Here is a 17,330-nt window from a genome sequence, read left to right on the forward strand (position 1 = left end):
TTTTTCTCTACCCGTCTGTCTGATTTCTAATAATAACAATACATGTACTGTAAGTTAAACCCTCTGGTGTCTTTCTAAATAGCCTTCTTTCTCCTTTTCAAGGTCACAAAGCCCAGCGGGACAGTCTCTGCTGGTAAGAAGAGGGGGCTGGGCTGGGATTAATGACTACGGTCATGTGGATAACAGCAACATGCTACAGTATTTAAGCTATGAATCTCTCTGATACTATTCAATCTTGAATCATGGAGGACACCTAGAGAATACATCTGCCAGTCAGCATCTGGACACATGATGTCTGACACTTCCGTCAAGGGAGTTGTGTTCAGACCTACATACTGCATGAAGAACTTGACTGATCTCTCAGGCTCCCCGTTGTCACTTGCTGTTTCCAGTGCATGCCCTGGATAAAGCTGCAGCTGTTTTGAAGCTGTGGAGACAGTGCCCTGCTGTATTGCTGCTGTAAACTCAGTGCAGGGAGGGCACTTCGTGAAACAATGACCGTTTCATGAAGAACTTGGCCCTGGCGCTGCTCTCAGAAGCCTCTGGATAGGAAGCAAAATCAAGTGACCTCCATATTACATTAAATTTGATCAGGGGAACATTTTCACATTTATAACAATTTGATTATCTCAACTAAATACAGTGTCGCCATTATGCGCCATCAAATCGTGACAGTCTCTGACACAAGACATCTGACCAGAAGACATTACTCATGGAAGGACGATCACATGGCTTTCAACAGCCAACATGGCCCTACACTGCACTGATGATGTTATAACAGGTCTTTCAAAATTTTATGGTTTAGGATACTCACTGCCTGCGATGAATTCGAAGGAGCTTTTGGAATTCCGTCAAATCCTTTTCCAAAGTTGGATATTCGTAGAGGTCATCCAGCACATATCTATACAGGGTCTGAAATAAAACAATACAATACAATGACATATTTGCTTTTAAGTTGTTTGTTTCTAACTGGATAAAAGTATACTCAGTGTAAAAATAAAACTGTGAAGAAACAGAAAAATGCAAGAGAGCACTTGTATGGAGTTTTCATATAGTCAAACCCAACAGACCAACTATGAAACTCCACCCCAACACAACACGTTGTTTCCATATATCACTGGCTGAGAGCTAGAACTTCAGAAATACAAGATTTCACCCCCAAAAAATCCTAAAAATTAAGATCTAAATCCTAAAAGATTAAGATTAATATCTCTGATGGCTCATTTATGTTTAGATACCTAAACGAGTACATGCTCATATCTTAAAACAACATTGTCTGAGTTATCCAGCAACATATTTACATTTTATTTACAAATGTATAGTTGAATTTCTTCCTTCTACAATGTTGATTAAAATGCTAAGACTTGCTTTAGGTTAGCATGGTTTAGTTTTGGTATCTGGGTTTACCCAGTAAATCAGTAAGTCTAATTTTCAGGATACAGAGAATCAGTGCATGCTATGTCTGCCTGATAGACTGATCTCAGCCTCCAGTTTGCAGGTGATTGCACAGTGAAGGGCTGCTAGTATCAGACTCTTCAGACTCACAAATAACCTGCATCATTAAGGAAGTTGCTGGAAGCAGCACAGTAGCGCAAGTAGCAGAGGCAGAGAGAGGAAAATTATTACCAGAAAAAAACAGTGCCCTTTCCAGGAGAACAGTCCAAAGAGCAGTCTGTTTAAATTGATATGCAATCTACTGGTTTACGCTGTACCTTGGGGGCTATTTAGTTGCATTGACTTGAAACTTAGATAACATAACAATCACTCGTCAAGGGACATTTGTAGGGGGGGGCCTTCTTATGCTTGGGGCCATCATGGCAGTTTTCTCTTTACCAATATTGTTTTCAAGGAGCTGAATTGATTTCTGAAATTTGATTGCGTTGTTGTCTTTCATATAAAATGTGGCTTATTCAAGTTTAAAGATGATCGGGTTGAGAAATGGCTGTTTTTTTTTTTTTTTTTGTTGTTTTTTTCAAAAGCACTGAATAGTTATTCAAATGTATAGATAGAGGTTACTCTCTGAACATTCATGAAGAATAGTAGTTCTGTCACCAAAGGCTGAAACAGACACTATTAAAAATATATAACAAAGTACAATGTACAGTATGGAAAAGAAAGTTTAAACCTAAATTTAATCAGAAACCTAAGAATTACTTTCCTTAGAGCAAGCACCGCATCTGCAGCAATGCAGCGTAAATTGGAACAGTACAATTCACCAGGGCATTTGATGGTCTGATTGAATGAAAGACTCCAAGATGAGACCCAGTAAAAATTAATAAATAATAATAATCACGCAGCCACATTAATTATAAACAATCTCTCAACATTGTATAAAGAACACGTATAGGGTTCTGTATTACACAAAGCTGATACCCGCTGCAGCACAGGTCAGTGTTCTTGACCCTTGCACAGTGTCTGTTCAATTTATTCATTATTTAACATTTAATTTTTTTTTTTTTTTTTTTTTTTTTGCCTACCTTTATAAATAATTTAACTTGCTCATCCTCCCGTAACACGTCTCTGTAGAGAGCTGTCCACTGGGACACCAGGTGAAGCACCTTGCGTTTTCTGAACAGAGCGTCGGAGGTCTCTTCCTTGCCCCTGTATCTCTTAGAGCAATAGGTGAGCACGAGTCAAGGATTCTTCAGCTGAATGTTTGGCATGGGATGTGGAAGTGAGGGCAGAAAGGTTTAACTCATTTACATTGAATGGCTTTGACCCTGAAATTACCAAACCTGAAATAATAACGATGTTATGCAATCTGCCACAGACATTGTAAATGCAGGTTTTATTTCACCTTCTGTACATAATGTAAATACCATCAGGATACAACTCAAGTTTTTCAGATTGTTATTCCCTTAAATAGCTCCCTTTCTCTCCATCATGGAAATACATGCAAGCCCTTAAGTGACTCGTGTTAAAGGAGGGGGTGAGAAATAGCAAACAGCATCAAACTCAACAGCATCTACCCCTAGGGAGCCAATCCGCATTTACAAACACATTAACAAATTAGTAATGCAGAGATAGCCATTCTGAAGTGATATACAACAGGGATGTGCTATTTACACAACTTCAGAGTCAGATATTAGGATTAGCATTTACTGGGGGATTAAAAGGTAATGTTACACAAATTGGAAGGATTTCTATCTTGGCACTAGCAGGAATCTGACATTGCATCCCAGGGTAAAGTGCCCTTTATAAGCTGACATGCATGCCTTTTGCAGTAAATAGAAATGCAAATAACCCTTCTTATTTTATGGCCTCTTCTATTCGCTGGTATCGTCATTACCCTGCAGTACTGACAAGGCAATAGGTGGGGGAATTGCCCATTGTCATTAGAGACAAAAGTAAGATATACTGCCTAAGACTCTAAGCTGATGTCTTAAACTCCAAATGCTTTTCCCTCTTTAAATATATTTCATAGAAAGATACATTACTATATTAAGGCCTTGCAAAAGGATATTGCCTCAGCAGCGCCTGACACAGGTCACTTGTTGTCATGAAAACCATGTACGTCAGCAAGAAGTCATCCAGAAGAGTTTCTGAAATACAAAAATCAAATTTTCTGAGCGCTTATCTCAAAGCATAGCAGGGTTTTCATCATAAAAGCTGTAAGGTTTTCAATTACAGTTCATAACGTCTTTCGTTTTGTTCAGTAAAGAAACGGTTGTCTTTCTTGAAATTCAATGAAAAGAAACAAATTCTATACAAAAATACTAATACTGATGAAGACATTAATAATTGTTTAGTTTCTTACATGAATTTAAAAAATAGAACAGCACTGACTAATATACTATTTGTCAATGGTCTATCAGTGCTAGAGGATGCGTGACATTGAGTATTTTAATACTGTGTTGTGCATTATTGTATCCTTTAAACAAACAAAACGCCCAGCACTCATACACCCCTACTGTAATCATGCCTTGTGGTTTTGAAACTTCAGCATGGTTGCTTGGTACCCATATCCCAAAGACTTTGGTCTCTCCTCTTTGTACATGCCTTCCACAAGACACATCAAAATCCCCATCATCTCTGCTGCAGCAATCTGTAGACACTAATAATAGCCATTTTAATCAAAGACATTCAGCCACTTAGCTGTTCATACTGCTACAGGAAGGCGCATCACTGAGATGATTACCTTGGCTAAACAATGAAAAAGGCTGCGCACACGGGCATCTTTCAAGCAACCACTGAAATACTACCACCTGGGCTTAGTGACCCCCTAGGGAAAAATAGATTACAATCTTGCACCGGGACTGTGATCGTCCAGTGCAGCTGAAAAACAGAAATCCTTGCATCAGTGTTTCTAAAGGAGTCCTGATTGGCGTGCTGCGGCTCAATTCTCACAGAGGCCCTTGTCTTCTGCAAAGAGACTGATTTTATTGCACATTTTATTTCAATCAGTGCAATGATGAAGCTGTACAGAAAATGGCATTATTATCAGTAATGCACTTCATATATTGGTTTTTAGAGATCTGTAAAAAAAAAAAAAAAAAAAGTAATGGATGGAGGACCTTTCAAACGTACAGTTATTAATGAATTAATCCTTGCAAGACAATTACTTGTATCCTGAGTTATTATAATGTACTGGCTTGCTACACAGTGAAATGACTGCTTTGATTGTGGATGAAGTCAGGTATTAAATTAATGTTCAAGCAAATCTATTTCCAGAGGTTTCTGGCCAAATAATATTAGTATCAAACCATTTTTTTATTATTTATTACTGTATACTGTTTACAAAGAGGTCCATAATCTTTGGTAATTTAGTATTTTACGGTTTAATTATTGTTCATCTAAAAAAATGTACAAAGGTTTGAAATGACATGCTTCAAAAGTATATGTAACCAGTCAGTAATCGATTTTGATTAATGTGAATTCTATATAATCTTATGATTCTGTAATCATAGGTTATTTGATTTGCCTTTTTATATATTGATTTAAAACAATCTCCATAATCAGTGCCCAGCAAGCAGCTGTAGGAAATGCCCCAATAATAAGAAAAGGTATACCTCCCCCCAGGTATACACTGTGAAGGTTTCAGAAAAGGTATACCTCCCCCCAGGTATATACTGCATCACATCTGTGATTAAAAGTCTTTTCCAAGTATGGGGGGGGTCCATATATGCGTAGTCACTTCTGTATATATCACTATAGTATCGACTATATTATATATATATATATATATATATATATATATATATATATATATATATATATATATATATATATATATATATATATATATATATCATTACTCTCTTTTCTATTATTAAATTCCTATAATAGGTATTGAAGTTAATTCACCCTTCAGATAGCTGCTTATCAAATGACTTGCTTGAGTACCATTTTACATCCTTAATTGCTCTTAACGATTTTACCTTCCGTGGTACTCATGCTCTCAAGGAAGTGAAGGTCATCTTCACTGACAGCGTACATTGGAGCTGTTCATTATCACCCCTAAAAGATGAATACCTCCACATAATATATGCATATCGTTATCCATTTTCTTTATTGTGCTAAAAATGTACAGTAGATTAAAAGCATCTTAACAGCAAGGGTTATAATAAAGATCTTACCAGAATCTAAAACTTATCAGCAAACATATATCAACATGTGAAGGTTAATTCAGGTCTCATTAGATAATGGCCTCTCAAGTTCAGTATATTAGTTGTGCTAGTTGTGGCAGGGATGTGGAAACGTGGCACACAAATTATTATACCAGACCTAAGCAAAAAAAAAAAAAAAAAAAGATATGTGCAGATACACAGGTACTTTGTTATCATGTCACAGAGCCTGCCAGAAGCTTGACGATGAACCCCAGAGGATTTTGTAGTTTCTATTTAATGGTGAAGTTCAAAGACCACCCAGAATCTTATTAGAAAGCTTTAGGGCTTAAAATCATTTGTAAAAGAAAAGAAAATGTACAGCAACAATGTGGTTAAATTCTGATCTTTAAACTGTGCAGAACCTGCTTATTCTGACAGTTCCTTACAAACGAAAGTTGCAATTATGTAAAATGCTTGACGCAAGTGTCCTGTGTGCTGATTTCATTTTGTTGCTCTCATCTGAGCTAGTTTAACCACATCACTGGAGCGCGTCAGAGGATTAGAGACAGGATTAATATTGGCCTTGAGCAAACTGCCATTTGTGTCAAGGCAGGAGCAAAATGCCTAAATTGACAAACCACTGGGAGTCCTTGAACAATGGCATTAATGCACTACATTTGAGAAGGTGTGTTTGGGGGTTGTAGTTTAGTGTGTTCTCTTACTGACACTATGTGGATGAATGTTTATGGCCCTGCTATTTGTTATGCTGTTATGTATTTATAAAGTGTATGTACAATATGATCAGTTCATTCTTCAGTACATTCAGCTTTAAATCTTATTTAAACCTCATTATACTAATCAGTGGTGCACAGGCTACCTCAGACCCTTTCCCATTGACATTTCTAGACTATTTTGATCCCCCTTTGAACCCCCACCTCTTTCACTACTCTTCACCTTTTGTTTTTACTCTTTTAAACAGTTGTGTCCTTCACAACATGCCCAAATTGAATCAGCTAGGAAACACTGAACATAATTAAATCATTATTATTTAACGAAAACATAATCACACCCCAGATAATCAAAATTATCCATATAAAAAAAGCAAGACATAAAACCAAAGGCAATTAAATTAGTGAAATAAAACCTGATGAGCTTCAAATGCTTTCCTTGAATTTCAGAAAGAGAGAGCCATAAAACTAAACTAAGAGAAGCAATGAATCAAATGAATGAACTAATCTCCCAAACTGTTAACTCCAGGGTGAATATGCCCCATTACGACAAAAGCGTGTTTATTAATTAGATCATGGAGATATCAATAAGGGTTTAATCTGTGAAAATTAGATTAATGAGTAACTACTCAGGTAAAAGCTTTCTTTCCATAAGTACCAAGTCTCCCCATCCTTAAAAGCTATACTATAGGACGAGGACAGAAGGCTCTTTAACCACACTGTTAGTGTCTGCTGTGATGAATGGGAATCTGCCCAAATACGTTGGACTCTCGCTCCTGGATTAGCGAGTCAAAGATGTGAACCCTTACTATGGAAAGGCTGCCAATGCTCCAAACACCAAGTAGTTTATGAACACTAGATTTTGGGAACACTGACTTAGGAATGTTGAAACTCTGGCAGCAGAAAAAATAGTTAAGATGTTGACCTAGTGACACCACAATAGGCTTTACCTCAATTCACCCTCAATGGGTACCTAGCTGACATGCATGTTTACTGGTGGCTTTTTGCATTATCTTCAAACACAACTACTGTAGCACCAGCTTCCTTTAAAAGTCAGGCTCCAGGGTCTCACTCTCCAATCCTAATGCTAGCAAAGAAAGCAGACAGTGAAATGGGCAATATCCTGCCAAGTACAGTATAACAAAAGCAGTCTTTCAATGAAAATGTCTGCTCTTTGAAAGCTTTTCCACTCAGAAGTCCAAGAATTCAATTAAAATGACAATGAAATTCCACTGGGTAGAGCAGGCCAGTTTTATTTTAGCATCCATCTCAGTACCATGGATAAGTAAGAGGTGCACATTTAGCTGTCTGCGGCACTCTGGGGTTGCTTTTATGGCTGATGTATTTTTATTTTTTTGTCACAATTCAATGAACAGATATGAACAATTATGGCATAAGGTGGGAACAACTCAAGCGGAGTTTGGAAGCGGTTTGAACACATTAATACCAAAATATTCTTCCAACTCCTACGCTGCATGCTAATTTATTTCTATAACAAGCTGTAACTTTACGAGAAAAAACAATTACTCAGATATTATTATGTTAGGTACAGTAAGGCAAGAGAGATGGTGCTTCTAGCAAACCACTATGTTCAAATAGCTATTCTAATGCATCACAAGCACTTTTTGTTCTAAAGATGGTGCAACTTCACATTTGTGATTACTGTGGTGTAAACTGGAGCAACACTGAATCACTAAACAACTGAAAAAACAGGACATTGTCCCAAATGCTTTTTGGGACAATGACTTACCGTCATCATAACAACTACCTCTGCAGCATCAACACAATTTCCTTCGACGTGTGAAACATGTCAATAAACTACCATCTCCACAAATCGCTCAGTAATGTGGTACCGCCAGCGGACTCATCCTGACAGTGGTTTCAGGAGTCAGGCGGTGAATTGTATTTCACTTAAAAGCACTGATTTAGCTATTTATTTATGTACTGTGAGGTAAAATGAGGAAGGCGTGGGGCAACCACATTTAACATATATTTAATGATTTAATGATTCTTTTTTTTACTCTTTGTGTGAAAGAGACTTCAGTCTGCTATAAAAGACACTAAAAAGTGAGTAACAAATATAATGTTATTACTGTAATGTATGTGTGTTGCAGTCACATGTCCAATGAAATTTAGAACTTTTTTGCAAATTAGACAGTAAATTATTTTATCTTTAATACATGGAAATTACTAGTAAACAAAGAGGATAAAAATAGTACACACCAATAATAATAATTTATAAACCCCATACATGATTTTAAAATGTTATTCCATTGGGAGCTGTATGTAATTAATCAAAACAAATAACTCTGCTTTAAGAGTATTGTTCCCTGAACCACTGCCATATGAATTCAGAGAGGATATACTACATAATTACAGTATGTGTGTCTGTATCATGTACAGGATCACGTTATCCATCTGGAATTATCTATAGGTTGATATTAAGTAATGAACCTCTTTAATGTTGTTAACAGATGACATAAAACCATTCACAGACACAGTCTGATATGTTCTTTTGTTCTTTTGTAAATAGATATATTGTCTGTATGTAGGAGCTGGCCAGAGCAGCCTGATCCATCTGTTCCTGCGAGACATTCCAGACACTGACATACTGGTGTGATTCACACGCAAGACATTGCTCGGTTTATGAAATCTTTCCCTCCTCTTGTAATAATCACACAAGACACATAAAAGTTTCCCTAAACCTAGCCTGAAATCCCATAAATTATATAGATTCTCGTGCAGGGCTGATTGCCTTCAGGCACATTAAAAAGAATGTGGAAGACACAAAAAGCAAATGAATAACTAGACAAAAATTACGGAATTAAAGAATAATCCATGTCAACAAAATGCCAAACAACATTTTTTTATGTTTTATGAAAAAAAAAAGTCAGTTTATGTGCCTGTGTATCAGAGGATGGTCTGTCAAGTAATGAACTAGTTCAGGTACAGACTTTTCTCTGGACTAGGACTCAAAGTTATCAAGACTTGACTAACATGCCTAGACTCCAGTGTGCAGTCCATTGAGTAGATGTAAATGTGAAAGCAGACCCTGAAATCAACACACAGTCTGGCCCTGGTGCAGCCCAATATATTAGCTGGGGACTTTAATTCTGAATTGAAAATTCATTGAAAGTCATTAACAAAATTCTGCTTAAGTATCAGCCAGTATCAGTTTAATTACAGTTAGGGGCTTAATTACTACAATTAAAGGCCAAGTATACCTGTTAAAAGCAGTGTGTGCATACTGGCTCCTCTTACCAACCTGACAATAGTCCAAATTTGTATTTACTTTGAATTCTGTGGCTAACACTTATGGCCACTATAAATTATTATAAATTAACACTATAAAATGGACCCCACAAATCCCATGTTACACAACTCTATATGATATTGATCCTGACATGTTATAATATTGATTAGCTTATTATGATGTCCATCCCAAAGTTGCACAATAAGTCAGCTGGGAAGTAAACATTCATAGCACACAGAGACTGTGTCAGTCCAATAGAGCATTATTGATCCATGTATGTTTATGGTCATAACTGGTGGCATCTTTTACTCCCTCAGTCACAATCAGCAGTTAATCCTGCAGTAAATAATGACATGACAACCACTGCTATTCTGCCTGTAAATGCTGAACAAGTCCTTCCGTTATTAATTGTTATGGGCCTAGACGATTTGCAGCAGTCATTACATCTGGGTAAAATAAATCATATTATTGAACAGAGAGTATAGGGTTAAACATTCCCTCTGATCTTGATCAGTAAGACAAAAAACAGTCGGTAGCAAATCGTGCTATTTCGGGAATGCAGAGGATAAGTGGTGGCGTTGTAAAAAGCCAATGGGTTTGAGCTTTGATTTAAGCATTGGCATGGATAAAGCTCAGTGTCTAAGCCACCTCACTCTCTAACGCTCAGGGGAAGCAGTGTTTACTTACTAATAGAAAGGGACTTTCAACCTTTCAGACTGATATCCAGTCACTGCTGACAATGGCCTCAGTTCAAAAGGTTAAACTTATAATTATGCATATATAAAGGGAAGACCTAGAAGCTAGCTTTGTCCATGCTCTCAGCTTTAAATTCTGACAAACTTGTTTTGAGCCTCACGCACACACACAACACTGATTTACCTGGATTGATCTAAGCCTGAGCCCCTGCATCTTTATCAAACCGATGCTGAAATAACACACATAATGCTTTTCTTTATACAGCAGTGTATTTGCTCCAGAGTTCAGATGAATGTGCAAACAGCAGAGGGAGCTAACAGGAACTATTGACTATTTGCTTAATCTGCAAAGTTCTGTTTATTGTAGCACAATTGGATGCATTGCAATAACATATGTCTACCTTCCTATCACATACATACATATTCATAACGTCCTAGTGGTACAGTAAATACATTTGACTACGCTGCAGTTAATGATATTCTGTAAATACAAAATTACAAAATATGATTAATCAGAAGAAGCTGATCATCATTACTTTTATCCATCTGAAAAGCTGTAAGTTTAACATACGGACAGATAGACTTCATATTTCCCCAGATTCTCTTAATTGCTTGTGCTAAAAAAGTCCTTGTCTAGTTTCACCATCAGTGATCTATATAGAGACAGGTGGTCAGACAGACAGACAGACAGAAAGACAACCTCCAAATACCCCCAGATTATGATTCACTCAAAAGCAAGTTTCATCCTCGCATCCACCATATGTGTCGCCAGTAGAAGACTATGCATTTAAGTGATGAAATTGCTGATAAAACTGTAGCAGGCATATAAGGTTATTCTGTTGGAAAATTCAATCTCAAGTCAACAGAATCACCCATGTTGAGGTGGTCACAGAGTAAATGGAAGAATATAGTGAGATAAAGATCATTCTCTTGTCACTGGTTGTCCTGTGCTATGGTTTCCTTCAATTTAGTGCTCTAGCCCAAGTTGGATTCTTACACTCTTTGCATAAATAAGAACACATGACATCACCTGATCAGGCAAAATAATTTCCACTTGTGTCCTCAAATGTAGTCAGTACCAACTTTACCAAACCTACTGTCCGGTAGGGGTTACCTAACAGAGTTTAAATTCATTATAATTTACAACTTTCCTTTTTTTCTCACCTTTTTCTTACTTAAATAAGCATTGAAACATACAATTGGTTACATTATTTTAAAATAAGAAGAAGACTATAAATATGAACACTACAATGAACAACAAGTGTGTTGGCATCACACATCTCCCTTCATAGCTGTAAATACACTGGACCTCAGAATCCTCAGCACAGGGTGATAACATGTTTAAACTCAATAAAAATAATACGAACGAAAAGACTCAACAAAAAAATACACTGCTCAGAATCTTCAGAACAGGGTACTAACATGTTTAAACTCAGTAAGAATAATACGAATGAAAAGACTGAACTCAAAGCTTGTATTTTAGCCTTGGGTAAATCCCTGGTTTAGTGGCTAGGCAGCATTTCTAGTTTTTGGCTGGGAGGCAAGGCTGTTCCGTTTAAATAAGGTTAAGGATGGATTTAATGGGGGCAAAGTCAATTCAGTTGTTTCATATGACAAATGTGCACACCTGTAGCCTGCAGGTAAAAGGACTTGTTCATATCGAAGCTATGAGTTTTCTGCTGTCGTGCGCCTCAGTTGTGGAACGTCGATGACAAAGTATAATTGCATAAGCATGGGACGATGAACATACTGGCTCCAGGTGAAAGCTTATTGGATTTTTCTTTTCACAAAGCACAGGGTAGTATTTTGTGCTTAAATATCTATTTTAATGCAAGTACTTCCCTTGGATCCTCTGCAGGTGTTTTATCTCAGACAACCTGGCTGTATTAGGGGTTTTAATCTTGACATTTTCTATTGATCAGTTAATCATCCGATCTGTTAATTGATTAATTCCAAGTAATACAAAGTATTAACATAATGATAGTTACTGCTGATGTTTCACAATGCCATATGAAGATTACATACAGTGGCTTGCAAAAGTATTCAGACTCCTGACCAATTCTCTCATATTACCGAATTACAAATGGTACATTGAAATTTTGCTCTGTTTGATATTTTATTTTTAAACACTGAAACTCAGAATCAATTATTGTAAGGTGACATTGGTTTTATGTTGGGAAAATTTAAGAAAAATAAAAAACTGAAATATCTTGCTTGCATAAGTATTCAACCCCTGTGCTGTGGAAGCTCATAGTTTTCTCCGATGAAAGAAATTGCCCTAACGAGGACACAATTACCTTACCATTGGCATCCACCTGTGAACCATTAAAGTTGCTGTCACATTTTCTGGATAAAAACCCCACTGTTGAAGGATCATTGGTAAGGCTGTGAATCGGAAGGAAAATGAAGACCAAAGAGCATTCTACAGAAGTTAGAGATAAAGTAATACAAATGCATAGATTAGGGAAAGGGTACAAAATAATATCCAAGTGTTTGGATATCCCAGTGAGCACAGTTGGATCAATAATCAGGAAGTGGAAGGTGCATCACACCACCCAGGCACTGCCAAGAAAAGGACGTCCCTCAAAACTCAGCACTCAAACAAGAAGGAGACTTGTGAGTGAAGCCACAGAGAGGCCAACAATCACTTTCAAGGAGCTACAAAGTTCAGTAGCTGGGAGTGGAGTAATGGTGCACCAGTCAACTATATCAAGAGCTCTGCATAACACTGGCCTGCATGGGAGGGTGGCAAGAAAGAAGCCGTTGCTCAAAAAGTACCATCTGAAAGCACATCTGGAGTTTGCCAGAAAGCATGAGAGTGACCCAGCTGTGAAGTGGGAAAAGGTTTTGTGGTCAGATGAGACCAAGATACAGCTTTTTGGCCAAAACTCAAAGTGCTATGTGTGGCGCAAACCTAACACTGCTCATGCTTCAAGACACACCATCCCTACAGTGAAGTATGGTGGTGGCAGCATCATGCTGTGGGGATGCTTCTCATCAGCAGGGACTGGGCATCTTGTTACAATTGAAGGAAGAATGGATGGAGCAAAATACAGGAAAATACTGCAAGAGAATCTGCTTCAGTCCGCTAAAAAACTGAAGCTTGGGAGGAAATTCACCTTTCAGCAGGACAATGATCCCAAGCACAAGGCCAAAGCAACATTGCAGTGGCTCAAGAACAAAAAGGTGAATGTCCTACAGTGGACATCTCAAAATCAATCCCATTGAGAATCTGTGGCACTATTTGAAAATTGCCGTCCACAAGCGTTGTCCAACCAACCTGAACAACCTGGAACCTGGAATATCGATCAGAATGAAATTTCAACGTACCATTTGTAATTCAGTAATATGAGAGAATTGGTCAGGTGTCTGAATACTTTTGTAGGCCACTGTATATGGTTGTTTAGAGCTATTTGTTTTCTTAAGTGCACTTGTAAATAATATCCCCTTCTACACCTCTCCCCCTGTAATATCCTGCAGTTCCTGTTTGACCAAGGGCTGGCTAAGCATGATCCTATACTGTTTGTATAAAATATAAATAGCCAGGCTGTTTGCAAAGGCATTGCTGATGACCATCACACATCGTGTACTGTATCTCCCTGCTAAAATCCTATTATTACTATAGTTTTTCATAACATTACTAGTTGTAGTAGTAGAAGTCATGCTAGGGAAGTAAACTCAACAGCAGGCTAAACCATTAGCCCATACCCTCTCGCTTCCTGGATCAAACACAGCAGATGACGTTGACAGTTCCCAAGACAGCAGCCTTTTCAAGAGTCGCAGCACAGCAGAAGCTTGTGAATGTAATCAGGAAAAGCTTCTGATGACAGCTCCAGTGGGTCTGATAATAACTGATGTAATTGTGATGACACTAACATCCAAATCCTTTCAATTTCAGGAGTTAAACTATGCATGTAGGTTATTGTTATAATAATAATAATAATAATAATAATAATAATAATAATAATAATAATAATAATAATGCAGTGACTTGCTACGTGAGACTTTGAAAAATAATACAATAGTTAAAATTCTACTAGATAAATCAAAACTGATTGGTTCTTTGTTCTCAGTTTGTGTGTCTTCACTGATTAATTTTCTCTTAAATATACCATATAATCTTGTTATAGTAAGTGGACAGATGCTGGAGTGGACAGTTCAGCACACCTTAAAAGCCCATGATAAGTCTGTTGATAATGCTAGTAATCCCATACACAGTCATGCACAGTCTCTGAAAAATTTATTTTGCATGAAGAATTTGAGTTAAGTAGTGTAGACAGACACGATTGCTAAAAGGGAGAGTCCAAGACCAGCCATGTTTAAGAAAACATTCCCACTTGTGAAATAATCTGTAACAGAACATAAAACATTTGATTCTTCAGCCTGAAGCTTTCAAAAAGGTACCAGCCTACCTGCCTGTCTCACTGTTTGAAACAAGGACAAACAATATTGAGAACAAACAAACAGAACCTTGATATTACAGCAGTGCTTGCCAGCGCACTGTTATTCTTCCAGAAGGTGATGACATTTGTCATTACATACAACCTTAGCATAATGTCTAACGTATTCCAATTTTAAATTCTTTACACTTATAGCACCTTAGGTCTCCAGTAAACAACTAGATTAGAATATTAAATGATCTTTAACCTATGAACAACTAAAATAAATAAATAGATTAAAAAAATAAAACAGATTACGATTCTTTATGGCACATTCTAAATAAAAAAGGATTGTCTTCTAATAAATAAAAGGTAGGTAAAAAACTGGCTCTGGTATTTTTAGGTTGAGCTTCCTGAAAACAAAACTGTTAAAACAAGAAGTCTGCAGTAAGAAAGTTGGCATCTTTTTACCATGACAACAAATCCACTTACTTTCTACAAACAAAAAGCTGGATTCACAAGCAGCTTCAACAAGAAGTAATAAAAAGTTACATGGAAACTGTTTCAATTGGGTGCTAAAGAATGGCACTTGAAAGACAGGATAGCTTACCAGTCTCTTTGCCTTGGGGTCCCTGGCTCTCGTCCAGCCGCAGGTCGCTCAGGAGGTGCTCCAGAATCTTCTCGGGGGTGCCAGACACCACCACGTACCTGCCGGAAACAACAGAGGAGTCGGCTGAGTCTTCCTCAGTAGAGGAGAGCGAGCGGCTACTGCTCCACTCCTCTTCCTCGGTCTCCTCTCCCTCCACCTCCTCCCCCTCCTCATCATCAATGTATCTGAAATAAGGTACGTCAAAGGTAGGCAAGGCTGCCTCCCCACTGCTGCTGTATTCCTCCTCATCCTCCTCATCCTCCTCTTCCTCTTCTTCCTCTACCAGTGTGGCTGGGACCACCTTGCCTTTCAAACGCAAGTCCAACACCCTCAGCCGGGTGCTGCCCATAATTATGGTCTCTGCTTACTGCAGCTGCTGCTATTGCTGTTTCTGCTGCATGGGAGTCCCTGCATGCTAGTAGGGCATTCCCTTCTCTCCTGCTGCTGCTGCTGCTGCTGCCTCAGCTCCAGATCACTGTGTGCCGACACACTGCACCTGATTGTTAAGTGTGCTGCAGTCAAGTGAGTGTGTGTGTGTGTGCGTGTGTGTCAGAGAAAGAGTAAGAGAGAGAGAGAGAGAGAGAGAGAGAGAGAGAGAGAGAGAGAGAGAGAGGCAGAAAAACAGACTCAGAAATGCTTACCTCCTGTCTTTCTCCTCCTCCCTCCCTCCTCCCGCTGAAGCTGGAGGGGCCTGGCACTCTGATGACACGCTCTGAAGCACCAGGACATCTCGGCCTCGTTCCTTCAGACACACTCTGCTCACTTCATCATTCTGTGGCAGACACAGGGAGAGAACGGTGGTGGTGGTGAAACAGCAGCAGTTGAAGAATCCCTGGAGCCTTTATTTATTTATTTATTCATTTATTAAACCGTTTTGAAATGTATTACTTCAATATAACATGCAGAGCTTTGCAAATATATGGTGAAGTTCAACAACAACCAAAAAAATGACCTTCACGTGAAACAATATTGTGGTTTCTTTTAGAGAAGAACGATAATTAGAAAATGTGGTAGTGTACATAAATGACTTTTCAAATCCACATGGGACAGATGGCAACATCAGCTCCATCCGGCAGTACACCTGACTTCAATAAAAATAAAACAAACACAAATATGATTTTTTTCTTATTTTAACTAACTTCCAACTGTGGTATTTTAGCTGAGATTGCACAGCATTTTAATGGTCCCTGACATACAGTAGACTAGGGGCCACTAATGAACCAATTAGGTTTAGGCACAGCGATGTACAGCAGGCACTGCATGCTTGGCTGTCTCGCTGTCCATCACGCCGCTCTAGGGGGCTCTTTCCATCTCCCCTTCAGCTATTTCATGCATCAAATATCTCTGTCTGCTTCACTGGAAAGCAGAGGGAGGACCACAGATTCTTCTACTTCTTTGTTCTCCTTCTGAACTATTAATACTCACAAAATCATTCATAATAAATCAAGGATGTCTGAACGGTTGATCTCAGACACAAAAGGGGTCCACCTTGCTCTTATTATGCATTTGAGTACATTATTCATTGATAATTATGTTTTAATGTCTTATGCTAGTGGGCATTATTTAATTTGAAGCACAAAGAAAGCTTCAGGGAAGAAGGATCCTGTGTTAAACCATAATGCAATTAACAATTTACAGCACATGCATGGTGTGGCATCTTTGACATCACTATGTGTTATAAAATGACAAGCTTTTATTACCTAACGTTTTCTACTTTGTCTTAAACGGTAGACCAAAACATAGTTTTAGAGTCACTGGAGACAAATAAATACTGTGCAAGGACCCCTTTACTTTGTGGTAACAAATAGTCACAGTGCACTATACTATGCCACCTGCAAACAAGACATGATTTCTTCATATAAATAACATAAACTATAACATATTGTAATGTCATAGTGAATTTCTGTACATATGCAGTAGTACACTACCATTTAGGCAGCTTCCTGTTCTGATGTAAAAGAAAACATCAGCCAACTCAACAAATAAATCCAAAGTGAAAAGTATACCAATGCCAGGCCTCTCTAAAGGGCAGAGGTGGGTAAATAACCCATTACTCATACCCGTGCTTATGCTTGGAAGC

At 38.0% G+C, this 17,330-nt stretch overlaps 1 protein-coding gene across 2 annotated transcripts in view; it reads right to left on the reverse strand.

Moving 5' to 3' along the window:
* The window catches only part of LOC121315083 (rap guanine nucleotide exchange factor 5-like), an 88,182-nt gene that overhangs the window by 14,370 nt on the left and 56,482 nt on the right, over positions 1–17,330 (reverse strand). For both annotated transcript variants that reach the window (XM_041248984.1, XM_041248983.1), the window contains exons 10-14: positions 15,892–16,022; positions 15,212–15,309; positions 3,464–3,542; positions 2,478–2,622; positions 815–912 (exon numbers count right to left, since the gene is read on the reverse strand). In XM_041248984.1, coding sequence (XP_041104918.1) covers positions 815–912; positions 2,478–2,622; positions 3,464–3,542; positions 15,212–15,309; positions 15,892–16,022 — 551 coding nt within the window. The remainder of the gene's footprint in view (positions 1–814; positions 913–2,477; positions 2,623–3,463; positions 3,543–15,211; positions 15,310–15,891; positions 16,023–17,330) is intronic.

The sequence above is a fragment of the Polyodon spathula genome, chromosome 4, assembly GCF_017654505.1.
Source record: "Polyodon spathula isolate WHYD16114869_AA chromosome 4, ASM1765450v1, whole genome shotgun sequence".
Lineage (NCBI taxonomy): Eukaryota > Metazoa > Chordata > Actinopteri > Acipenseriformes > Polyodontidae > Polyodon > Polyodon spathula.